Below are 25,826 nucleotides of genomic sequence, written 5' to 3' on the forward strand. Positions count from 1 at the left end.
TATATTGATCAACATTCCTGACAATCGGTCCATGTTATTTGCTAGTGATTCGCCTTACCTTAAAATTGATGCTCAGTATCCGCCTCTGGAAGTTGATTTCTATGCTTATCGATTCAACATACTACCGCCTCACAAGGCGCCCAAATTCAAATTTCACAAGGCTGATGCTCGAGCTCTGAATCATTTTCTTAAAGCAGTTGACTGTAATGGTGCGTTGAAAAAATCTATCATCCAACCAGGCTGTTTTAGTATTTCATGACTTTTTGGAAAATTTCTTACCTGTTTCGCTCCCCTCTCTGATCCTAGTTTTTGCAAATACCCTGCCTAGTTCACTGTACAGGTCTATAATACTCTTCGTGAGAAACACAAAGCTCGTCTAAGGTTGCAACATTTCGGTAATGCTGAAGACAGCGCAGTTTATAAGTCTACCTTCATCTGTGAAAATTCTGATCAAAAATGCACATCAATATTTAAATAGCATCGGAAGCACTCGAGCGACAGAAATTTCAAATCTTTTCACCCACTTCTATCGCTGTTAATATAAAATAGGATAATTATTCTTCTTATTCCTTTAAATCAGCTTATGAACTTCTTCGAAATCATTTCTCCTCCGTTTTTACTGCTAACCATTCATCTTACCTCTCTTCTGACACATTTGATTCGTCTTCGACTAGTATACCCTCCATTCCTTTTCTGAATCCCTCTATTGTCGAATCCCTTCTTGGAAACGTCAACGTTAGTGGCGGTTGCCATCCCGATGGTATTCCGAGTATAATCCTAAAAAATGTAAACAGAACATCTCCCTTTCCCTTACTAACATTTATAACAGAAGCTTGTCCAAAGGTATTTTTCCGGATATGTGGAAAGAAGCTATACATAGATGGATTTCCGACAGTATTCTCTCCTGCTTAGGATCTTACTTAGATCTTCTTCAATGGTTGCATCTCGTCTCCATTTTTTCTCTCATCGAGAGTACCCCAAGGGTCCATTTCTGTTTTCATTTTTCGAGAATAATCTTCCTTCCTTGCTTACGTGTCCTAGCCTTTTATACGCAGACCATTTAAAATTGTTTTCTGTTGTTGTTCCGTCTACTGATCAGTGCAGCCTTCAGTCACATCTTGACACATTTTTTCAGTGGTGCATTCTTAACAAGTTGCCACTTAATGTAAAGAAATGCTACCTTTTATGCTTTTCACTAAAAACTTCACCCCCGACATCAGTTTATTATCTTGCTGATCAGCCGTGATTGCCTCTTATAAGGGCCTAGGTGTGATCTTTGACCGAAAACTCCAATATAATTTTCATTATGTTCATGTACTCAGTTGCGCTTCCAAAATATCCGGCTTTATCCTTCGTTCCTATTATTATTTCATGCATATCCATTCCTCAGCCATCCTTTATAAATTCTTCATCCCTAGTATTCTTAAATGTGCTCGATAGTATGCCCCCTTACCATAATTGTGGTCCCAATGCTACTGAATCTGTACAAAAGAGATCTACTCGACTCCTAACCTTTAAAAAAACGTTTCCTACTCAAGATTATCCTGAATGTCTAGCTTTCTTTAACCTAACATCTCTGCAATCCCGTAAATCTTTGACTGTCGCATGTGTCCTTTTCAAACTTTGAAATGGCTTGATGGACAGCTCTGTAGCCTCCGAAATTGTCCCATCACACAATATTCGCAACCTTAATATTTAATGTGTCCGGATGGTTCAAGTGACCGCTGGGCTGTCAGAGCGGAAGGTCGCGGTTAAATCTCACTGGTGGCAGAGGGATTTGTTACCGTGACTGGATGTCGGACACCAGTCGACTCAGCTGTGAATGAGTACCTGCGTTAAATCAGGGTAATAATTTCCGACGAGCGCAATGCTGACCACATTGCCTCCTATAGGGTACCATAATCCTGTAGTGTACCGTTACGCTTGAATTAAGTGCTCACACTTCAAGGCCCTGGTACAATATGGGTTGAACGCCAACGATTATTATTATTATTAATATTTTTGAGGTTCCTTTCGCGGAGCTCTTGTCCTACTTCAACTCCTCCTTACCCAGAATTTCACGGGATTATAACGATTTGCAGCTTGGCCACTCACAATAATTGAGATATTGGCACTTTGTAATTTTATTGTTTTCCTTTTATTTTCTATATGCACTTATATGCGATAAGTAATTGAAGTATTTTCCGTTCATTGTTAATCAAATAAATAACAGATGGTATTGAAGCGGCGAACTTAGGAATCGGCAATTTAAAGCAGAAGCTCTGAGAATGGCATTGTCGGTACAATCCTTCGACGGAAATTTTCGAATCCCTTTTACGAATATTGAAAGAAAAAATCTTAAATGTACCTATTAGCTTGAAAGGTTTCAGTAAAATAGGGAAAAGATTTTACCGAGAACCGTGGCTCCGGTTTGGCAGAGCAATTAAAGTCTACGTTGATTCAATACTACGAATTAACTTTCGACATAACTATAGATTTTTTTTATTAAGCTCAGCTTAGGGTAGGTAATCAAAGTGAAAAAGGCCGAAATAATTTTGATTGCATATGCGGGAAATAAAAAAAAAATGATGTACACCTTTATTATGATTTCATAAACGATATCAAAAACTTTCAAAGGAATGACTTAACCCTTACGAATAAAGCTCTATGCATGCAATCCAGCAGCTAGCGTGGCCATCATTAAACGTGTCAGACACAAAAGAATTGTTCCACACATTTGCAATGAGAGTATTCATACCATCCAGCAGCAGGCGTTCCGGGTCCACATGGACACAACACAGGTCAGAATTCTTGTAAAGAATATTTTTCACCGTGGTGGAAGGTGTCCCAGTAGAGAAGTTAAAAATTCCATTGAATGTGAAGAAGCATAGACATGCACATGAGTTGTTTTAAGAATTGTTTCATCCGAGGCCAATCTATATCAAAATGTACCTCTCAAGAATTCAAGCACTATTTTCGGAAATATAAAGTGGTTCCATGTATTTCTATTTCATTTGTAATTTTGTGGAAAAAGTTGTGCCTTAACAAATTTGTTCGTTTTTCATCCGTGAATTTATTATCAGCATAGATAAACGAACGAATTATTACAATATCATGCAAAAAAAAAACAGTAGTTCTATTTGTCGATGTTAATTTTACATGCATTCATTTCGCATTAGTTTACATTGATGCAAGGACCAAATATTTCCAAAGTCCCAGTGGGAAGCACGGAACGGCGTACATACGCAATAATTTTCTTTCACCATACGAATTCAAGTCGAGAGACGAGCGTTCTTGGCTGTCTGATACGCTCCGTACTCGACACGAATGTCTGCTGCTGGATCGTATGAATACTCTTATAGAGAGTGTAGGAATAATTCTTTTGTGTCTGACATGTTGGGTACTGAATCAATCATATGAATACTTTCGTCTATGGTGTGGCGGACATACTCTGTGTTGAAGACGTTATCTGCTGGATCGAATGAATAGAACAGACAAATGTCTGAACCTGTCTTAGTCACCGGATAGTTTACATCAGCCAATAGGCAGACAAATATATATGTCTGAACCAAACAGCTGCTTCTATCTGAATTGGACAATCAACTCACATAGTACGTTCACTGCCACTTACGAAATACGCACGTATGTATACCGAGAACACCTATATATTTCTACGCAACTTAGTTCGGCCTTTCGTCTTGCGGCCAACACGCTTATAGATATTTATATGTGTAAGAATTGCAAACAGTCCCTAACAGTGTTCACACACAAGATCCAAAATTGGATATGAGGTCGGATTTTGTAATTTGTAGGCAAAGCGTTTTGGCTGTAAGCACGGAAATATATGTATTTATATATGCATATTTCGTAAGTGGCAATTGTTTGAATTCTTGATGTCAAATTTTGCACTTCTAATGAAGATTTTGTGTAAAATCTCTCATTAGTGCAACAATCCGTTCGACGTGCCAGAGCCAAACTAAAGACTCTTTCGCAAAATATGGGGAATTTGCCAACCACGAAGATAACACCCGCAAGACACTTCAGCAATTGTGGAGGCGATTTTTGCGGATCAATATGAGCCCCCTACATGCATTACAATTTATTGCTACTTTGACATGAAGGTAATTCATGGGGAACTAGTTAGACGCTAAGATAGTAAAACCCATGCAAAAAACACAAACTGGATCGTTTGGATTTTTGGCCACATTTTCCATACTTTCAGCGGCGTGAGATTAATGAAGGCAAAACCTGGTGGCAACGTCAGCAAAAACGAAAACAACATCCAATAGCACTAGTCAACCGAAAACAGCGAAGATAGTAGTCTTCAATCATAAAACCCTCCAAAAATTATCCTATCTAAGGTCAAAAACCACAATCGGTAACAGTCATGATGATAAAATCCGCGCTATTTCAGTTTATGTGAACTCTTCCGTCGGAAACATCTCACCATAAGGTGAAAGCTTCTACTGTACAAGATAATGATCTTACCAGTTCTCAGTCTCGGCATAGACTTGAGTTGTTAATAAGAAAAATTTCAAACTCTTAGCCGCAATCGAAAGAAAAATCCCCAGAAGAATTGTCGACCCCATACAAGAAGATGAACCATTCCGATGAAACTTATGATTGATGCCACTGTTTGGCTATGGATAAAATCCGGCACAATACCTAAACCGTATAAGTGAAGAGAATCTAACATCTATATGAAGAAACGAGGATTTAACACATCCAGGCTTAGATTTAGCGATTAAAAAATTATCCTGGCTATCGAGAAAATAAGAAGAAATTTTCAAAAAATATTCACTTATATTTATAGATTCTGTATTCCTAAATATAAAATTGCTAACAATTTATATTGTGCCATTCTAACCTTGTGCCACTGTCTTATTATTTACAGAAAGTAAAATGATGCAGAAAACCATTAAAAGTGGAATCTCATCCAATCAATAATTATTAAATAGAAATATTTATCCCCTTAAGCAGTAAATTCATCGTCAAATGGATCGAACATGTCCTTGGGTCGTGTAGGGTAGTCATCTTCGTCCATGTAGCTGTCAGTGTCGGAAGAGTCATCCATTAAAGCAGTTTCTTGGCGATACCGGGCTAAAATAAGAATACTATGTAGTACGAGTTGTCTTAAATATCTACAAATTAAAGAATTTACCTGTATTTAAGAATGCTTCTTGCTCTATAACTATCGAATCATAATTATACTTCAACCAACTGGGCTTATCTGAATCATAAGTTAATCTCGGCCAGATGAGACCTTTTATTGCTTTCGGTAATCTAACTATAACTTTAAGACCACGGATTTCATGCGAGACAAGTGAACAATCAATGCATCCACAAAAATTCAATGACAAGACTCTTGTATCGTTTTGTATGTTAGCTCTGAAAGTGGCAATTGCGGCATTTGAAGAAACAAAAACCATGAAAAGGATTATTCGTAACACAATAATTTCTAACGAATTGATTCATACTCACATAAATAGTAAATTTGTACTTGTCACCCTGAGGTAATAGTCTTCTATATCTGGCGTATTGATCTGTAAAGATATTAAGGATTCCGACTGCTGCCATAACACCAAGGGACTTTTGTATAATGACTTCAACCGAGGCATTGATTTGTACTGAATGCGATCGGATTCGCTGCTACCACTACTCGTTAAATTTCTGTTTTCATCTAAAGCTTTGTTTTTATAGTACATGGATATTTTCTTTTGTTCCAGATTATCTGCTGGCGATTTCTCCTCTATGGGGCTCTCATCAATTTCTGTTATTGTGGCAATCTTTGGTGGCTCTGGTGGTAATATTTTGGCTGTGGTTGGAAGATTTAGCTGTAATAAACAATGAGAAGTCAAGTCAATTTGAAAATATTGCGCTGGTGTGGAGTATACCAACTGAAGTATGTCTTCCTGAGAGAACTGAATATCTACATCGAGATCCAAATCTTCAAGTCCGCTTTCGGGATTGAAGTTGATAATTTTACGGCTTTGGTAATTGCATTCATCCCAATTGGATCCAATGGAGTCATTATCATCATCGGAATCACGGGGTGATAAATTCGGCACGATGCTCAAAAAATGTTCTGTTTCCGGATCGTAATTCGCAAGCCCTTGAGAAAGAATATATGGTTAACCATAATGTAACCCTTAATATTCAGAATTTTCACTTCAGTTTGATTTATATACTAGTTACGTACCCATTTTAACAATTTTATCATTGATTTTCATATCCACTTCACCGGAGCAATCCAAAAGAACAACTTCACATCGCCAATATTTCAGATCAGATTTCTCATCCGGCATTTCTATCCGAACCGGTCGAGCGTATAAATACTGAGCAGGATCCAAAACATTATCGTAAATATCATCACATGTATCTGTAGTCCAAAGCCCGTAAGTAGTGGGAACGATTCCGGTCATTTTGCAACGAATGGCCTAGCGGGGAAAAGTGGATAAGATATTTACAATCTCGAGAATTTCAATTCTTTTGAGTATAAGATCCTACCTGGAATGGAAGCATGTTGACCAGCTCCTCCGAGGAATGTAAAACTTCCGACAATTTAATGGTTTCACTTATACCGATATCACAGAAAAATAACGAAACACTGAGTTCGTCATTTTTTCCATCACATAAAACTTTTGTTATCTTAGCTCTGTTATATTTGTCCTCGTACTTTGCTAAACAATTTAAACCTATTTTGGGATGGGTGATTGCAATTGGATTTTCTTCAGCAAATTTGTCGATAGCGTCATAAAGTTTTTCTTTACTGAAAGGAATAATTCAGAAATAATATAATCAAATATCAATGAAACGAAATGCAATTAACGTGTTTGGTCAAGTTAAATAATAAATCTAGCCTGGAAAGATAATTCGTAACTAGATAGTGGCGAATGTAGGGGTGGCCTTGCCGATTAACGGACAAGTAAATGTGAAGTGAAACATTACTTGTAGTATCCGCGGCTTGATGACATTAGCGGTATTTTATTCGCTTTTTCCAAGGACAATCTGACAAGAGAGTGCATTCCATTAAATGAAATATTCCCTCTTTTTCTCCCATTTTAACGCATCTTTGCTTTACCAACTACTCCTCTCATATCCCAGTGAAATCTGCCTTATATATTCAGGCCCAAACTAGGCCGAAGCGAAATTATTTTTGTTTCAGGATTGAAGGAGTTCTAAGTTTGCCTCCACTGTAAAGGTGGAAGAAAGTTTCTTTCCAATGGTTCGGTTCGAATGAATTGAATGCAAACTTAAGACTCCTTCAATTCCCAAACAAAAAAAATTAATTTTACTTATTTTTAGAAAACCTCACAGTTGCTCGCTTTCCCCTAAACCGAAGAATCCATTTTCATTTGAAGAATTCCAAATTTTATCTATTAATAATTCCCGAATGGTGCAAGCGAAAATTGACTGGCCAACATGTTCGTTGAATGCAGGCAAAGCGGTTGCTGGGTTGCTTTGCTGAGACGAATTTGCATGCCGGATCTTCTTTTTCTTTTTCTTCAGCCTTTGTCCCGTTCACAAGCGGGGTCGGCTCGTCGTGATCGGCTTCGCCATTTGGCTCTATCGAATGCCTGATCTGGGTGCAATCTCGAGGCTTTCAAATCCCCATCCAGCTTATCAAGCCACCGTTGCTTAGGTCTGCCTTTTGTTCGTTTACCATCGACTTCGATGTTCAGACCAATCTTGGCAAGTGAATTCTCGTTTGCACGAACTGCGTGACCATACTATCGAAGACGCCTCTCTTGCAACTTTTCCACGATCGGTGCAACCCCATAACGATCGCGGATATCCTCATTTCGGATGTGATCTAAACGTGTGACGCCACTAGTCCAACGTAGCATCTTCGTTTCCATTACCGCAAGACGCCGTTCATTGTCTTTTATGGTCAGCCAACACTCAGAACCATAGAGAGCGACTGGACGGACGACGTTGCGGTAAATTTTAGATTTGAGACGTTCGTTGATACGTCGATCACAAAGGACACCAGTTGTGGAACGCCTCTTCATCCAGGTTGCGTTAATGCGTGAAGCAATTTCATAACGCAGTTCTCCATTGGCTGATAGGGTTGACCCGAGGTATTTAAATCGCTCAGTTCTGGGCAGATCACTGCCGCTGACAGTGATTGTGCCTGTTTCATGGGGATCGGTCGTCAAAAATTCGGTTTTGTTTAAATTCAATCTGAGACCGTGTTGCATGAGGCGATCATTCCATTTTTGAACAAGTTGCTCGAGATCATTTTTGCTATCAGATGCTAGGAAAACATCATCTGTATAAAGCAGTGTGTAGGGCGCTGGACGTTGGATATCCCGTGTGACGGTGTCCATAACAAGGACAAAGAGGAGTGATGAGAGGGCACTTCCTTGATGAACTCCAACAGAGACACGAAGCGGTTTTGATACACCCGCCATACTTCGAACTTTACTTTTCGGATCGTGGTAGAGCAATTGAACCCAGCGCACGAGTTCTTCTGGCACGAAGTGTTGTCGTAGAGCATACCAGATGAGTTCGTGTGGTACACGGTCAAACGCTTTCTCTAGATCCAGAAAGGCAATGTAAAGAGGGCGATGCTTCTCACGGTGTTTCTCCATGAGTAACCGCGCAGCGTGTATTGCGTCAGTAGTTCCGCAGTTCTTGACAAATCCGGCTTGATTCACGGTTATTTCAACGATTTCGCGAATACGGTTGTCAAGAATGCGTTCAAAAATCTTCATGGTATGGGAAAGTAACCGGATCGGACGGTAATTTGAACATTCTGCTGGGCTACCTTTCTTTTTCCATATTGGAACAGTGGTACTTCCTTGCCAGTCAGATGGTGTTCTTCCTTCCTGAATAACCCGGTTAAAGAATTTACTGAGCCACAGTGTTGGGTCCCAGCTCTTCGCTTTCCAGAGCTCAGATGCGATGTCGTCAGGCTCTGTTGCTTTCCCCGATTTCATTTGTTTTATTGCCTCCTCGACTTCAGTTGCGCTGACTGGTGGAACTGCTCCAAATGTCGGCAATGATTGTGGAAGTGGAGGATGAGCAAATTCTTCAGTTGAAATCTGCTGGAAGTATTCTCGCCATCTATCCGTTGCGGCTCGACGGTTGGTAAGCAAAGTACCGTTCTTGTCATTAACACAACGAATTTGCATGCCGGATGGAGTTTGAATAAAGAGAATAGCGTTCTGCTGTTGTGGCTTGACTAGGACCTTACCTACTTCAAATTAATTATTGTTTGTTGACCCAGTTTTAAGTTTTTCATTCAAAATCGTGGCGATTATTAGTTGAATCCATTTTTTTTCATTTATTTCCTTTCTTATAATTTATTCATATTTTATTTTGTTCTTTTTTCTACGACAGAATTGAACTTCGTATCTTTTATTACTTATTTGGTTTATGATTAAAAATATATTTTTTAGCACTATATTTTTCAATTGGAAGTCTTCCTCTTCCGCTTTCCTCTTTACCTCTGCAAAAATCACCTTAGTAGAGGCATCCTCCAATAAAGTGACCTGAGGATCCCAAGAGAAAGAGAACCGCTTTAAATTACATCTGAGGTAGGAGAAGCATCGATTGAGGAAGCGATCCGTCGTGGATTTATCCTGTCTATCGCGCCACTCAAGTCCGGAGTTTTATGCCTCCACGTGTGCGGTCGTGTGTTGACCGTTCGGTAGGCTCGGGTGAATCCCCCGTGTGTTGGACATTCAGGATCCGGTGCGGGTCCACACATCAGTTAAAAGGTAACGTGAATTTTTGTATGATGGCATGAGGGATCAAAGTGTTCAAAGGTCCCCTCGCAAACCCGAGCCTGGCTAGCAAAAAAAGCAATAAAATTCGTGTCGACAGAACACTTTGATGGAGCTTCATTCTTTTGTTTTTAGATTTTGGGACAGGTCTCCTCTCTTAGTCGTCACTGGGCACAGAAAGAAAACAAAGAGCGGCTTATTGACTACCTTAACCTGCCCTTCTTCAATTTCATAAAATTATGTGGGCGTCGCCCAAAAGAAAGACTTTTGCTAAAAAATACCATATCCGCACCAAAACATTGGGCTGGGGTTTGGGAATACAAACAATCTTGATAATCCGACACATATGGGGCCACACAACCATCTAATTATCAAAGATTCTGGATTATTGACAATACTCTACTGTTTTAGACAGTTAAGAGACTATCGAGAACGGACTATAATTACTCTCTGGAATGTACGTACCCTCCTTGACGACGGTAGCAAAGGTCCTCAGAATATTCGCTTTCTACAACTCGAGCAAGAATTCCAAAAACTAGCCGTTCTGGGCCTAAGCGAAATAAAATAGTGGGATCTTAGACTAAGCATTGGGCGTCATCGAAGATGCTCTTTTGACGGATGCTACGCAGGCCGGCCACGTCCCGAAGAAGCGTCATAAGGTCTGGATCACTGCGGAATCATGGAAGCGGATCGATCAGCGCAAGAGGTTGAAGGCTCTATCGATCGCTGCGAGGGCGATGGCGGGTGTGACGAAGTCAGACTCCGATACGACACCGTGACAAAAAGGAATTTGTTATTGCGTTGGTCACGGAAATGGAAGACGCCGCAGAACGTAATTGATCTCAAATGTCGCTGGTCCTCTGAAGGACGTTGACGAGCAACTGAAGAGGTGGAACAGAACACTTCACGACAGTTCTTAACTGTGTCACACCCGGTGCGGTTCCTCCTCTTGTCGCTGAAATCACTAGTCGCCGCACAGTGATACAGACTGTTCCTCAAAGCAGAAAAGAATTCATTTCGACTATCAAAGTAATGGAGTAAAGCCGCCCAGCTTGACAGTCTCCTCGCTGCACATGCAGTTACTTGTACTTCCACTCGTACGGAAGTCCTGGGAATTGGAAACGTTTCCCAGAGAGTAGCGGAAGGGGATGATCGTTGAGATTCCAATGAAAAGCACCCGTTTTAAGTGTGACAGTGGAGTGGTATCTGCGTGATCCTGTAAAGCATCAAGGAACACCTGGTTTCCGCCCAGGATCTTCCTGAATTGATCAGAACAACACCCTGCGGATCGTCCTGGAAAAGTGTGCGGAGTTTATATTTTTGCTTCACCTAGTCTCCATCGATTTCGAGAAGCCTTTCGACTGAGGGAGTGTATCCGATGTCTTCTACGCAAGAGAAGCATTCCGAAGAAACTAACAGCTAGTGTAGTAGCAGGATATGATCAAGATAAAATCCTTGGGGAATTTGAGGTCCAAAGCGGAGTTTGCCAGGATTGCATTTTGTCACCGATATATTTCTCCCTCTTATCGGAGACGTTCACCATGCTGCCTTATCCGGGCGACGTGGAGGAGTTTAATATCTCTCTCACCGGGTCACGAACCTTGGTCAAATGACTCTGGGTTTGAAAAGAGAAGCAGGTAAAGATAAACACCAAACCAAGGTTATCAGTCTGACGGGTCATCATACTCCCCCTATCTGCATCATCATCAATTTGTATATCTGTTAATTTCTGCCGGAATTGGATGTTGCCCGACGCATTAACAGTGCTAGATCCGCTTTCGCTGCTGTCTAAAATCTGCAAATGCAGTTATCTCAATACCAAGGTCAAGTTGAGACTCTTTTATGCTAGTGTTCTTTCTGTGTTGCTATATGGGACCAGCGCATGGAAGATGACCCCCAATGTCACTCGAAGTCCCCCAAGCCTTCATCAACAACTATCTGCGGCATCTCATCGAAGTACGCTGGCCTGATTCTGTTTCGAACGAATAGCTTGGTCGGCGCACACGGCTGGCATCCGCACGCGTTGTGATCTTAAGGCGGAAGGATACATCACACATTAAGGAGGGGCGACAACTGCATTGCTGACTATGCATGCAGTAGTATCCACTCTCCTCAGATGGCCGAAGTTTAGGATGAGCATTACTATCTAGTTCAATGGGAGGTTTTATCAATCGCCAAGTAGGAAGTAATAGGGATCAGTGGAACGCAAGGTTGTACGATGATAGGTAGAATCCCGAACCTAACTCTCAACTTAAAGTTAAAGTTAGGCCCACATAGTTTACTAGAATCTTTCATCCGTGTGCATTTTCCGCACTGTCTAGACGACAGAAGTCGGATTTACTACTGAAAGCCAAAAACAACCATGGGGAAGACGTTGGAGAGGATTATGTTCATAATACTCTTGTTAATCGAAGAAGTCGGTTATTTATCATAGCAACAATATGGTTTCGATAAGCGCATGCGACGATACGATAGCAAGAGGGGCCTTAGGAACTTTTGCCCGATGCAGACGCTTTAGCATTTATGACCTTTTAATTCGGTAAACAGGGGCTGAATTAGGGGCACTTTTCTAAAGTTGTTTGTGTCTGGTTACTTGACTCGGTTAATCGAGGTTTACCTCTTGACATAGATGAAGTATTTCAGGAGCACATTTTTATGCAGAAGTTCCATAAAGTTTCGCAATGGAACCATGTTATAGAAGATAAGGGTAAGGTAAGGGGTAAGGGTGGTAGTTGCGAAACACACCGAAGACAAGTTATTTGAAACCAATTCGACACAATTTTTTAAAAAGGTCACTATATAAAACCGTGCCTTAACAAATGAATCGAACATACACAAGGAGAAGTCGGTCACCTCCTTGCTGGGAACGATGGTTAACGATAGTGGGTGCAATCGGTTTGTTGATACACTACTACATTCGAGGACACAGCAGCAAGTAATGTTCGATTGCCCATTCGGACCCTATTCGGATCACAGAATAACTCTGATTTGTCAATGAGGGCAACTCCGAAATAGATAAAATAATAGGGAGTCCCAGAACAAACTGGATCTCCTACACAAGATACCTGAGTGACAACATGACTCATCTACAGGTAAACGGTGACATCACGAGCGAAATAGGGCTAGAAACAGTGGCGGAAGGCCGAGTCGTCATTGACGCAAATAAGGCCAGCTGTCCAGTTAGGAAAGTCAAGTCATCAAGGAACATACCATGGTGGAACAGGAACCTATCCAGAACTGGCGAAACAAATCGGCAACTGACAGAGGTACAAAAGGGCACTAACGACGTATAGCAAAGCAATCAAAGGAGCAAAACGAAACCGCTTCAGGGAATTTTGTGAAGGGATTGAACCAACCACAGAAGCATCCAGGTTATATAAAGCTACAGCCAAAGACAAGGCAATATCTTCTATCTGAAGAAGGAAGATGGGACATTTACCAAGAATGAGGAGGACAAGGTACATCTGCTTCTCAGAACTTATTTTCCAGGGTTGTGGTCTTTGTTCCGAAAGCGGGTAAAAATGATCCTTTTCACCCCAAATCTTTCAGACCAATCTCCAAAACGGTGGAGAAGGTCATAGACAACTATATTAGAACTAACGTTCTAATGTGTAATACCCTACATTCTTGTCAGCACGCTTACCGGGCACGACGATCAACCGAAACTGCCAGCTAAAGAATGTAGTGCGGGATGCCGTAGAAAGAGAGGAAATAGCAATATGTGCGTTTTTGGACATCGCAGATAGAGCGCAAGATGCTTTAATCCGTAAGGGAGTGGAAAACACTCTGGCCTCCTGGATGGGCAGAATGTTGGGGAGTAGGCAAACAGAAGTACCGACAGATACAAATTTTATAATCATGAATACTACTCAAGGTTGTTCACAAGGTGCGGTGTTATCACAGTTAATGTGAAACATGGTAGTTGATGATCTCCTAGGAGAGCTAACAAACACTGGAATACAGGTCCAGGGTTACGCTGAAAATATATGGGAATACTCTATCAGACAGAAACGATAAGAGGTTTGAAACACCGTGGAGCAGCAGATCGAACTGGGAAAGCGTGACATTGAGATATGGTCATTGGTCCAAGGAAAACGCACTTTGAACCAAAAAGGTACTTTAGGGTGCAGAACATTGCTATTCTTAGCGACAGTCAAGCGGCTATTAAGACACTTGAGTTCTACCAAGTAAACTCGAATGGTATGGGAATGCCTGAACAAACTGAACACGCTCGACTTGTTCAATGAGATCTGGATACTGAGCCCCAGACCACATTGGGTTAGAAGTCAATGAGGCAGCGGACGAGTTTGCCAGGAAAGAAGCAGCAACACTATATGGAGATGAGTTCATGGCTACGATATTGAAAAATGAAGAGGAACGGCTGAGGATACTTTACTGGGTGAACTTACCAGAAATGAAACAGTCCAGGGTGGGATACAAACCAAGGCGCTCGAAAGATTGCCTAACCCTCACCAAGAAGAGCCCCCGGGTTAAAATGGGAATACTCACTGGTCAGTGAAGGCTAAACTGGGTAGTTAGAGGCACTGTCTGTAGATTCTGTACGAAGAGTGATGAAACCTCCGCACATGTTCTGGGAGTAGGTTCATTCTCTTGGGAATTCTTAGTACCAGATGCCAGGTTGAAGCATTTCTGGCGGTTATTGGTTTAAACGACACATTGTAGGTAATAGGTATACTATAACCAGTGCGACATTCCATGACAATATTATTATTGCCCAAAATTCACGGGGGAGAAAAGAAGGTTGTAGAACGTGATGAATGTGGACATATGACCTCGCAATTCGATTGATATGCTGCTGAAATCAGAGGAGAATTGGGCTACAAGAAACGTTAGAATAGTGGCGGTACAAAGCAAACTTCAAGAATTACAATCGCGCCAGAAAACTTTTTCCCCGTGGTCTATTGGGGATAGGAGCTATTCTAATGGAGGTGGATCGCACAGAATGCTGCAACCCGGAGCAGCAGATATTCGTAATTTCTGACTACCATTTTCAGGATGTTGTACTTCTTGGTAACCGGCGATTAAAAAACATAATTTCGACATTGGTACTCTAAACGGACTTTATCGCAAGACAACTAGACCACAACCATCAGCACAGTTTCAAATTTTAGCGTTGCTTTAAATTCATTACTACTAACACACATTCTGTCTCTTATGCTATCTAAACATTGCTAGAACAAATACTGAAAGATCTTACCTTTCTATGTCAGTTAAATGTTGAACATAAAAATTATTGGGGGTGTAAAATGCGCCAACTAAAACACGACAAAATCTATTTTCCGGTAAATTCTCCCAAACTTCCTCTTCTTCATCTGAACTTCTTTTTTGTTGGTTCAATAATTCTTTGGATGTATCCTTGAATATATCACTTTGTTCAGAGCAGATTTTGTTTCCACAGTTTGTCGAAATTTTCTTATGGATCGAATTTCCTAAATATTGTTTTGATAGCTCCTCGCGTAAATCCTCACTAGATACAGAACTACATATGCTGCCTTCTTTGTAATGTGATAATGTTTTCGCCTGATATTCGCTATCGACATCTTGATTCGGTCTTGTACTAGTGTTGTTTGCATCGCCAAGAAATCCACTCTTGAAAATACCTAGTCATATTTTAGGACAGGATGATAATACATTCTTATCAATAATATTACCACATGCCGTTGCCTTGTCTTTCAAAACTTCTTCTGCCTCGTGACTGACCGTTCCAAACTGTTTTTCTAGCAAGGAGCTCTTTATGTTGACTTCCGTCACGTAAGTTTTTATCGTTTCTAAATTCTCTAGGAGTTTTATATTTTCAACCCATATCGTATCCATAAGTGAAAATTTTATCTTTCCCACCACATTCACGTTTTCGGTCGCGTGCTTCTTAAACCAAAATCGAACAGTTTCTATAGCATTGTTGCTCCAGTCTTGTTCGTGGTCGTATGGAACCACGCCGGAAAGCCGCAAGTTCACTGCCTAATTAAATCAAGAACACAAAGGTCAATTTTCCTTCTAAATAAATTTTTATGACGTACCTGATGTGGGAACCGCTGAAATTGCTCCGGCAAATACCAAACACGAGATGACTTGCAAGTAATCACGCGGCCAACGTCAACTAATTTCACTCGACAAATAACATCCGTTATGAGGTTTACGTTTTTACTGTAGATGGAAGGTTATTTTTAAACAAAAATATGTATGAATACGGAAGTATTGTGTTCATTTTTCTTATCCCAGTGCGAGAAAAATGTCTCTCAAAGCCAAACTTACTTTTTAGTAACAAAAAGAACCTTTGCGCGGTAATAGGCATCTGCCTCAGAAACTACACACAAATCACCCACTTCAATTGGCCAATGCATTTGGTGATTATCGGAATTTAAGTAGTATTGAGCAAATTGTAAATTAAACTTCAAGTACTCATCCGACCCTTTGATTTTATTCCAAACCTTACTACCCTCCGCTTGATGCTTCAATAGCCTCACCGTGTAATGCGTAGGGGACAGAATACTGAGTACTTTGAAATTTATCTGCAAAATTGATAGTTTTAGTACCTCCAGAAGTTTTAATAGACTGTTTGAACTTACACTGCCACTAACTAACAGATTATCCTCCGGAATATCATACTTTGTGAGTTCGTGACGGTATGAACAATCCTCAATGCTGAAACACTTTCCAAACTCCATTATGTATGGACAAAACTCTCGATTCTCCGTTATTCGTTCTTCTTCTCTTTTTATTTTGATTCTCTAAGGAAAGTGTTGAAAAACTGTTTAATGCTAGATAATGGAAAAAGTTAGCTTACCTTGCAGAGGGCATCAATTTCTTTTGGAATGCTCTCCACCTTGTGGACTTGAAGAAAATGTACTAATTTTGGTAGCTGACTATTGTTATTTTCGTCCAGCAGGATTAGACACGCAGGCGGAGTTTTAAGTGGAACCTTGGGTGAAATACAATTTTAAAGACATATTTTTTTGAGAAATGATAAAAACTTACGCTGGTCTTAACAAAATCGTCGAAGTACCCAAATATAGTTGAAAATCTAAACGAAAACCTTGTCCAAGATTGGGGCAACGAATAATGGATGATATTTTGGGCTTCGCTGACTTTTAATTCAGGCAAAACACTATCTGTGCATATAAGAACACTCATATCTCCTACTGGGCGACGATGCCACTCTTTGGAAAGCTCTAAAAAATAGAAATCAGAGATATTAGCAAGCAGCTTTATAAAGTTTTAAAATGTGAAACTAACCGATTTCTTCAGCCGTTGATCGATTGCAGCACGCGATATGAAAACATGAATTACTTTTCATCGCTTCTACAACTTCCTCCACTTCGTCATCCTCGTTGCAGACTATTATAAGCCTCTCAGTTAGATATGGATGTACTTTGATGAATTCTATGTGGGGGAAATTGAAATATATTTCTAAATTTATAGAATAGTTGCTGCAACAAACAGTGAATTATTACAAATTTATATTATAAAAAAACTCTAATATATATTTTAAAACTGCTCTGTCGTGCGAGCAGTTGATCAATATTCAAATATTCGTTTTGTTTTCCCGATTTCTTGTAGCTCAGTTTTAACAAAAAAAAATGTAACTATCCTACTCCAATCAGTTTTATCATTGCGTATATCCATGCATTGCGGGAAGGAATTGTTCACTTCCTCAATATAACTGCTACCTTGTAGTTGTACTGAATAAGGGCAGCATTTCGTGTTCTGGTGTTGGTCAATATTGATTTCGAGTATAGATTGTGAATGTAAAATCGCTGGCAAAATACAAAAACGTTCAACGGTGTCAAGTTATATTTCTCTGGCGCGTATTTAAGACGCATTACCAAATTGTTGAAACTATAGATCTTCCATTTGCTCAATTACTCTCATAGTTTTAGTTCCTGTAGCCTTTGTCCCGTTCAATGAACGCTATCGGTTCGCCTCAGTCGGTAGGTATGTGATCTGCGTAGAGTCGAAAAATAGAGTGAGAGAGTCGCCTTCGAATCCCCGTTAAGTATATAGTTGTTTCTGTTGGCAGCTTGGCAATTTTCCATTGACTTCGATGCTTAGACTAATTTTAGCAAGTGAGCGAATTTCATGTCCATACCGTCGAAGGCGCCTTTCTCGCAATGTTTCCACGATATGTGCAACCCCATATCGATCATGGATATCCTCATTTTAGATGTGATCATGGCGTGTTACGCCACAACATAAGGGGAGCAGAGTGTGCAAGGCCTCAGATGCCAAGTAACCTCTGCAAACAAATAAACCCCAACAGCCGGTCGACGATTCGCGAACAGCGAAAGCCTTTAGTGATATGGCCAAGAGTCACTTGCGTGTAGCGCTGGCGGATGGTAAAGCCCCTAGCAGCAAATTGGAAGTGTGGACCAGTGTTGCGAATAGGCTGCCGGAGATAATCATCAGAGAGCGATCCGTTGCTTTAATTCTTTCCACGGGTTTCATGTGAAGCAAAATTCTCCAGGTACTTTCCCGGTTCGTTCGTCGCTATAGATACTGAGTTGCTAAATGATACGCATAGATAAGAACAAGCTTGTCAAATCCTTGTGCCGTCAAATTCCCCGGAATCAAATGGACGGAACAGATAATCTTCTTTAATATGCATAAATGGAGGGTGCCTGGAGGCACTGGAAAAGGCCTAATAATAAAATGCGGTGTAGGACCAGCAACGCAAGGCGAAAGTGTTCCGTTCCACGAAATCAGACGGGCGAATCCTGTTGAAGCCGCCAACGAACGGGGATAACCGAACGCAAATCATAATGGAGATAGTGCAGATAAATCTGCAGCAAATGCACCTCAGCTAATTTGCTGGTTTCCATCCTAGAGGAAGATATCGACGACGTATTAATACAGGATCTCTGAATCGAGGGGGAAAGGATGTATTATCAAAGGGCTCCAAAACAAATATCCCAATTTATTCTACAGCACAAGGGACACTATTCGGGTCAGACCTAGAACATATCTCTTCGCCAGGAAGAGCCTGAACGCTTTTGTGTTCGTTCAAGCTACCCAGCTGTTGTCAAACTGGAGCAGGCCGGAGTGGGAACGTGTATATCTCCGCAGCTTATTAGGCCTACGACTGATAGACTACGACGTCAATGCAAGACATATGCTTTGTATCAGCTCGAACATCAACAAGAGATCTTTCACGGATCACAGTTGGATACTTCTCAGTCTAGTCTTCGCTGTAGAGGTTTCCAACCCTTTCAGAGAATCGACTGCAGGAAGTTTGGCTAAGTTATCAAGAGCAAACTTTCCTCTACACTCCTGAACGGAATCTTCAGGTGAAACGCTGGAGCTGTTGGTTCAGACGCCCTTCCCCACCAGCAAGGAAGTCTTTTAGTTAGAGCCTTGTTTCGAGGGTATGCAGCCTTAGACACGCGCCTCTAACACTGGTAATTACCGAGGCATAATGCCAGTCATGCTAGTGAAACAGCAAGAAAGGATTGTGCTGTGGCTTGTCGAGAGTTACTGGAACTGCAATTCTCTTTGAGATACGTAACCAACTTTTGGAGACGCACGCGCATGATTTTCATATTGAAATCGAATAGGCGCCGCCATGAGTCCACGAAGGAGTTTCGACCAATTAGCTTCACTTTTTCCATGTTTCCTTTCTCCAAGTCTCAGCACGCCTACCTCAAAGCAAAATCCACAGAAAACACTCTTCGCAAGGTAATTAACACAGAGCGGTGGCTACAGTTCAAGCAATATACTCTAACTGCGAATTGCCACCGGATATAGAGCGAACAGTCAACAATATTAGTACCAACGCCATCAAGGAAGTCTTATCCAGACTAGGATTAGAGGGATATCTTATGCATTGGATCAATCCATGCTAAGAACTAGGATAATCGAGTCCGATCTTGATTTTCATCAGATCTCTAAGGGAAGATATGCTCCAGTGTGGCGCCATCTCTCCGGTGCTGTGGTCGATAGTGATGAATAAAAATTTTACGCATATTGGACAGGAGTTGGTGAAGGTGGTAGAGTGTGACGACGGCTCGGTGATATTGGTGCCAGGAACATTTGGCTCCGTTATGAGTGAAATAAAGGAAAAAGCGTTAGGAGAGGTGCGGCGGCTGCAAGATGAGTCCGTCGTTTTAAAGTCCGTCCTGTCCGAGGCTCCTGTTGTGGCTTCGTAACAAGTTGTTTTCCGTGTAGGGTTGTCAGCCCTACCCAACCCCCAACCTGGAGGATCAGTTGGTACAGTTTGTCCTGTTTTTAGGCGCGAGAGACTCGCCTTCATCCTGCTCCGTCTGCAGCTTTTCGTTAAGAAAGAGCTCCCAGCGGTCACCACGTAGAGGTGGAGATAGGGTTTGGTAGTAGAGCTGTTGGTGTTGGTTCAGCAGGCATTTCCCAGGTTTTATGCTCCACCGTGGGTACCAATCCACGTTTCGCCCTGGGACCTATACTACCCTTTGATCCCATGGCCATACTAAAATCCTAGTATTTCGGGAACTCTGGGCATTCACGAGGAATTTTGCGGTGGAATTTCCAACTAGGGCAGAGTGGAAGACTGGCGTGTTGCGAGGTTTAACATAGCACTCTTCGCCGCGGGGTTTTCTGGAATACATACAGTGTAGCCGAGCTGTGCGATCTCCTCACATTCAGCAGTGTATTCCAAGGAGATATTGGCGACACTGGAATCTTGCCGATAGTTGAAACATGATGAGAACTCCAAACGTACCATAGCCATTTGACAGCCAACTGGCCGTTAAGGCTTTTTACTAAGTGGCGACAACTTCCAGGCTGATAAGCAGTGCAGAGACACGCTGAACAGTCTGAACGACCTTCCTCTAGGTCCCCGGTTATAAGAACATAGAGGGGAATAAACGGGTCAGACGAGGATTGGTTTTTGGCAATCCATCCGTGGGTACAGTCTGTGCCCCGCTGACGACTGTCAAAGGTGGAAACTACTCGCACTACCTAGCAACCGTTTACTTAAGACGGCAAACCCCATCACCTGCGCCAAGTTGATGAGGATTTGGCCGCCTATAACAACATCCGACCGCGAGAGCTTTCGGGTAAGATGCTCGTAAATGCCGTCATGATTACGGTCTATATGAGACTATGTCGCCAGACTCGGCATACCCTACAAGTCGCATTGCTCGAGCTGTACCGAGAAGGGAGGAACCCTGCGGCTGCGGACACTAGGTAAATAATTCATCTCAAAGAGATGTCTAGTTGCTTCTAAGAGTTTATATCCTTCATGAATGCTCTAAGCTTGGTTCTGAAGATCTGAGCCTGTTCGAATCTGCTCCCCTTTCTCTTCCCACAGCAGTCATGGTCTTACGGAGTTTATGGCATCAAAACGGTGCATCACAGCTACCTGAATGGTCATGGATGCCTACCGACCAATAGGAAGATCATTAATGTGTCCTTAATTCAACCCTCGTTGACTGAGTTAAGATTTTTTTGACATTAAGTGTCACCACCGCGCAGCACTCGTCGGAGGCTATTACATTGGCCGAAGATTAGGCTGGCCAAACCCCATATAGTCGTTCTGATAAACCTCTGCCTTCATGATTATATCAAGTGATTGCTAAAGGACTTCAAATTCAGTTTAACCGATTTGAATTTGCTGCAGTTATAATGCTGTCTTTCTCAATGGGAATGATTGCCATTTTCGTCGACTTCACTCACCTGGTTCTGTTCGCAGTTTTCGACAATTTAGCAACTTGATAACTGTCCCCCTCTTCCAACTATCTCTTCTTTTTTTAACATACTCTATTGCTAAATTTTTCGGAATCTCAACCATATATGGATTCTAATTTACATTGAAAATCACTAACCAGTTTTAGAGATTTTCCTTCATCTATTATAATTTCAACAAGGAAAATTTCCTCAATAAAAAAATTTCTCGTTTTCAGACAATTCTTAGTTAAATTAAGAGGTGCAAATTTTTTTTTTCAGATAAGTGCATTGCTGCCTTGAGAACTCATCTCTGATAGAGGGAATTCACAAATCTCAATATTCTCGATCTATATTGTTTGCATCCTTTGATATATAGCGCACCATAGGGTCAAACCTCTTACTGTACAAGACTATGATATTGCCAGTCCTCATGTATTCCTCGGAAACTTGGTTTCTTAGCAAGAAAAATTGCGAACTCTTGGCCGCGTTCGAGAGAAGAATCCTCCGAAGAATTGTTGGCCCCTTACATGAGGATGGACGATTCCGTAGCCTACAAAATGACGAAATCTATGAGCGATACCCTGACCGTCCGGTTGTGGATAAAATCCGGCTCAATAGGTTACGGTGGGCGGGTCATGAGAATGATCCCACCCGGAAAGTCTATAAGGGCAGTATCTATGGTAGGAAAAAAAGACGGGGCAGACCCTGCCTAAGATGGAGCGATGGCGTAGGCCAGGACCCCAGACAACTTTTATGGATATCGAATTGGTGGACCTCGGCGCAAAACCGAGATGTCTGGAGTTCCTTATTAAGGCAGGCCTAGTCCGGATACCGGTTGTTGCGCCGTTGATTATGATGATGTATAGCAAGCCTGCAGTCTCCAAAGCTGAATCCCATAGGCCAACTATTTATTCCAGTTGTGTTTTGAATTTCTACTGACAGTCAATATAGGGTGTTTAACTCTCATATCAATTGGCTTCTTTATCTCAATATATTACGTCCAAGCTAACATTCTAGCTGGACGTGTGTTGAATTACGAGACATCACATGAGGCCATGAGTGAATGGGCATATTTGTCTACTTGCTAGGTGAAAAAAAAACACCCATTTGTGGTCAGAAATAGGATAAGAAACCCGGCCGTCGATATTCATATCAAAATCATGATACTTGGATGAGAGATACATTGCGTTGCTTTAGGGCCATGTGAGAAACAGGTCTGCCAGAAAAGAATAGCGTTCATAGAAGCTGCTCCTAAAATAATTCTTTACTATTTCTAGGAACGCTAAATAAAACTTATTTGAAGCCAATCGAGCGAGAGAGTTAGACTCGATTATCGTCTTAACTTACTTCAGTGTCACTTTGAATTCTGCAAACTGTACTATGTAGGGTAGAAGCTGGGAATTGTATATATGATTTTCCGAACTTTTGCGATTTATTGAAGTTGAGGTTGAGGCGCTTTGTCATGATTCCTGATATTAAAAAATTATTTTACTTTGAAACTTTGCACTACCAGAGATCCGTTGGCTCTAAATCTTTAATGATGATAACGGATAGATCCCTAATACTTTTAAGGAGAAATCTGAAACTCTCCTTCATCTATTTGGTTGAATTTGAAAGTTTAGTTTGGTTTACGCGTGAACGCAATCGTAGTTAGATACATTGACGATAATAAGTAATGTTTAGGAAGGACATAGTGTTTTTTGGATTTAATATATTGAAATATCTGGCGTCTGTTTTCGATAGTACTTTTATCCGCGTTTTTATGTTTATTTTAAATATTTAACAATGTACACTGGAGAACTGAAACGCCCTGGAAGAAACTTCATTTATAGTTCTCGGGAATGATATGGGGATCTTACAAACGAGCTTTTAGCCTTTCATCTTTCAAGTCCGTTAATGGACGGTGACATACATGTACGACATGATCCTACTTTTAACAAAATGCTAGAGATTCAGACACAGGAGTCAAAAAACTCCTCATCCAATCCAGAGTGTCATATGAACCGTACCCATCGGATATTTGCAGTCGGCGATGGCTGACCATATTCGAGCGGAGCTCCGCTCATTAAGCTTGATCTTACTCTGCTACGGAGGGCTATAGCACAGTGGACCTCCTAACCCCATGCTGGTAGAAATCATGCACGCCTACTAAAGCTAAAGCTAAAAAAGCCAAAAACAAAGAAGAGAATGCACATCTCTGCAATACTGAAAACCAGGTGACTACTTCCAAGAAGGAAGAAGTTAGTAAGCTAAGCAGTGGAGCCAAGATCAATATTGGCCTACTGCGAAAACCGCAATCAACAAACACCAACAAAAGTACGTCTGAGTCAGCTAATTAGACGGCAGGAAGAACAGTTCCGCAGGTGCTAAACGGTATCTGCATTATTTGAGGAGGCCCATATAAGAAGCAAGTATGCAGGTATTTTGGGATGCGTTTTGCAAGTAAGAGGACACATAATTCTTAAACGAGTTATGTAGCTATCCAAGTTTCACTGGAAGTCTTGGCCCCAGGATATGATACCCGGATCCGACTAGAATTAGTTTTTAGACTGCCAAGAGGAAGGCGATACCATCTCCTCGTCTGCGATGCCAACGACCACCGTGAGATCTGGCCAAGCAGAGATATATTACCTATATATGTTCTAAATCTTGCTAAGATGCCACAATTTAAAATTTATTACAAAACTTAGGTGTGTACACTAGATTTTTATTGAAACTAAAGTAATATTTTTGTAAAATTCGCTACAAGTCGCTTGGAAGACCTGGGTACTACTCCACGCAATTCGTTCTCGTAGCATTCTCATGCCGCAAGAACTAATTATTGCAGCCGCCATTTTGTCTTTTTAATTTTTGTAACCATAACATTTTAATTGTAGGGTCTTAGTAAAGAACCGTATAAAATTTTAAGTCAATAGCTTTTATAGTTTCTTTTTTATAACTGCCTTCATCAATGCTTGGGTTTGATTTTTTTTATTTTTAATTAAAGAACTACTAAAAAGCTCTAAACGTATGATTTATTAATAACCCTGTTTATATGTTTACCTCTAGAATAATCCCTTAAACCTCACCAAGAAGAGTCTTCGGATCACAGTAAGAATACTCACTGGTCACTACAGACTAAATTACCACTTGGGTAAACCAGAGATATCTACGAACATTGTCTGCCGATTTTGTGAGGAAGATCACGAAACCTCATATTTGCAAAGTAGCACTTGTGCAAAGTTGGTTGAGGCACATGGGAGAATACTTAATACCAGAAGCCAAGTCGAAATGCTTGGAAGCAGGGAACACGATAAAGTTCCTGTCGGTTATAGGCTTGAACCACATACTATAGGTAATAGGTATACTATAACCAATAAAGGCACACAATAGCTCTTCTTGGGTGCAAACATAACATAAAAAAATGATTCTTGTAGCCAATAAATTTTTTATCTCACCAATAATTTCATGTGCTTTTGATTTCCTTTTTATGAACTTCATGTTGATCAAAGCGCGAGCGTAAACAGCCGCTTCAATGTAAGCTCCAATGCACAACTGAGTATTTTGAGCCATTTTGAGAAAACCCGATAGGATAGGACTCCAATATTTCGCAATGACTACTAGCTGTAATGGGAAAAAGAGTAATTGAGATCATAGCCGCTGATTCAATGGAAATTCAAAATGGCAATATTCACCTGTACCGATGTCGTTGATTTGGCACCACAACAAAACCTCAGTATTTCATGTAATTCACTTTTCATTTCCTCGTGCATTAAATCGATGTTGTCAATAATTAAATGCTTAATTCGTTTGCTGTCGAAAACTTTCAACTTATTTTTGATCAGTCGTGTTAAACTCGGTGGTGTTGCAACAAGAACTTCACATCCGTTTAATAGGTATCGCTACAATACAATGAATAAACATAGCAGTAAGAATTATTCCTTAGGAAATACACTTTATAAGCATTGGGAGTTTTTATAAAAATATTTAAAAGATATTGCATCCCTCGTGCAGTAATCACTACTTACTGTTGTTTTCTCGGTGTTTCTCACTCCATACGATTCTACAATTCCAATTTTAGTAGGACTGCCGTGAAGAAATCGACGAGATAGTTTGCTTATCCGTTCAACCTCCACTGATGATGGTGCCAAAATTATCCCGATAGGACCGACAGTATCCGGAACGAGACTTTCATCTGATTCCATCTGTAATTTAGACTATTATTAGATTTGATTTACGTGAATTGTTGTAAAACGATGTATACCTTGATGAGACTGCATATTGCTGGTAGGTATGATAGGGTACGCCCTGTCCGAGCGCTACTAACGACCACTGAAGAATTACCTCGCATTATGTGAGGCCAAGTATAAGACTGTATCCGATATAGTTGGGTTAATCTGGGAAGTGAAGTAATAAATAAAAGTGGAAATATTCTCGCAGTTTCAAAACGCTGTAAAATTAAATTACTTTAATTCTCACAAATAA

The 25,826-nt window shown here is 40.9% G+C and overlaps 1 protein-coding gene across 2 annotated transcripts in view; it reads right to left on the minus strand.

Annotated features, from left to right (window-relative positions):
• Positions 1–4,762: 4,762 nt before the first annotated feature.
• The window catches only part of LOC119656017 (putative ATP-dependent RNA helicase TDRD12), a 167,088-nt gene continuing 146,024 nt past the window's right edge, over positions 4,763–25,826 (minus strand). The window contains exons 6-23 of one of the 2 annotated variants that reach the window (XM_038062267.1): positions 25,606–25,738; positions 25,370–25,546; positions 25,037–25,243; positions 24,800–24,965; positions 16,965–17,111; positions 16,707–16,900; positions 16,516–16,650; positions 16,298–16,459; positions 15,984–16,240; positions 15,749–15,875; positions 15,383–15,689; positions 14,929–15,331; positions 6,487–6,748; positions 6,179–6,416; positions 5,874–6,091; positions 5,461–5,813; positions 5,141–5,367; positions 4,763–5,079 (exon numbers count right to left, since the gene is read on the minus strand). In XM_038062267.1, the coding sequence (XP_037918195.1) occupies positions 4,952–5,079; positions 5,141–5,367; positions 5,461–5,813; positions 5,874–6,091; positions 6,179–6,416; positions 6,487–6,748; positions 14,929–15,331; positions 15,383–15,689; positions 15,749–15,875; positions 15,984–16,240; positions 16,298–16,459; positions 16,516–16,650; positions 16,707–16,900; positions 16,965–17,111; positions 24,800–24,965; positions 25,037–25,243; positions 25,370–25,546; positions 25,606–25,738 (3,841 nt within the window). In that variant the 3' untranslated portion in view covers positions 4,763–4,951. Of the gene's footprint in view, positions 5,080–5,140; positions 5,368–5,460; positions 5,814–5,873; positions 6,092–6,178; positions 6,417–6,486; positions 6,749–14,928; positions 15,332–15,382; positions 15,690–15,748; positions 15,876–15,983; positions 16,241–16,297; positions 16,460–16,515; positions 16,651–16,706; positions 16,901–16,964; positions 17,112–24,799; positions 24,966–25,036; positions 25,244–25,369; positions 25,547–25,605; positions 25,739–25,826 lie in introns of those variants that run through there. The other variant, XM_038062268.1, reaches the window with a different exon arrangement.

This window comes from Hermetia illucens, chromosome 4 (genome assembly GCF_905115235.1).
Source record: "Hermetia illucens chromosome 4, iHerIll2.2.curated.20191125, whole genome shotgun sequence".
In the NCBI taxonomy this organism is placed as follows: Eukaryota; Metazoa; Arthropoda; class Insecta; order Diptera; family Stratiomyidae; genus Hermetia; species Hermetia illucens.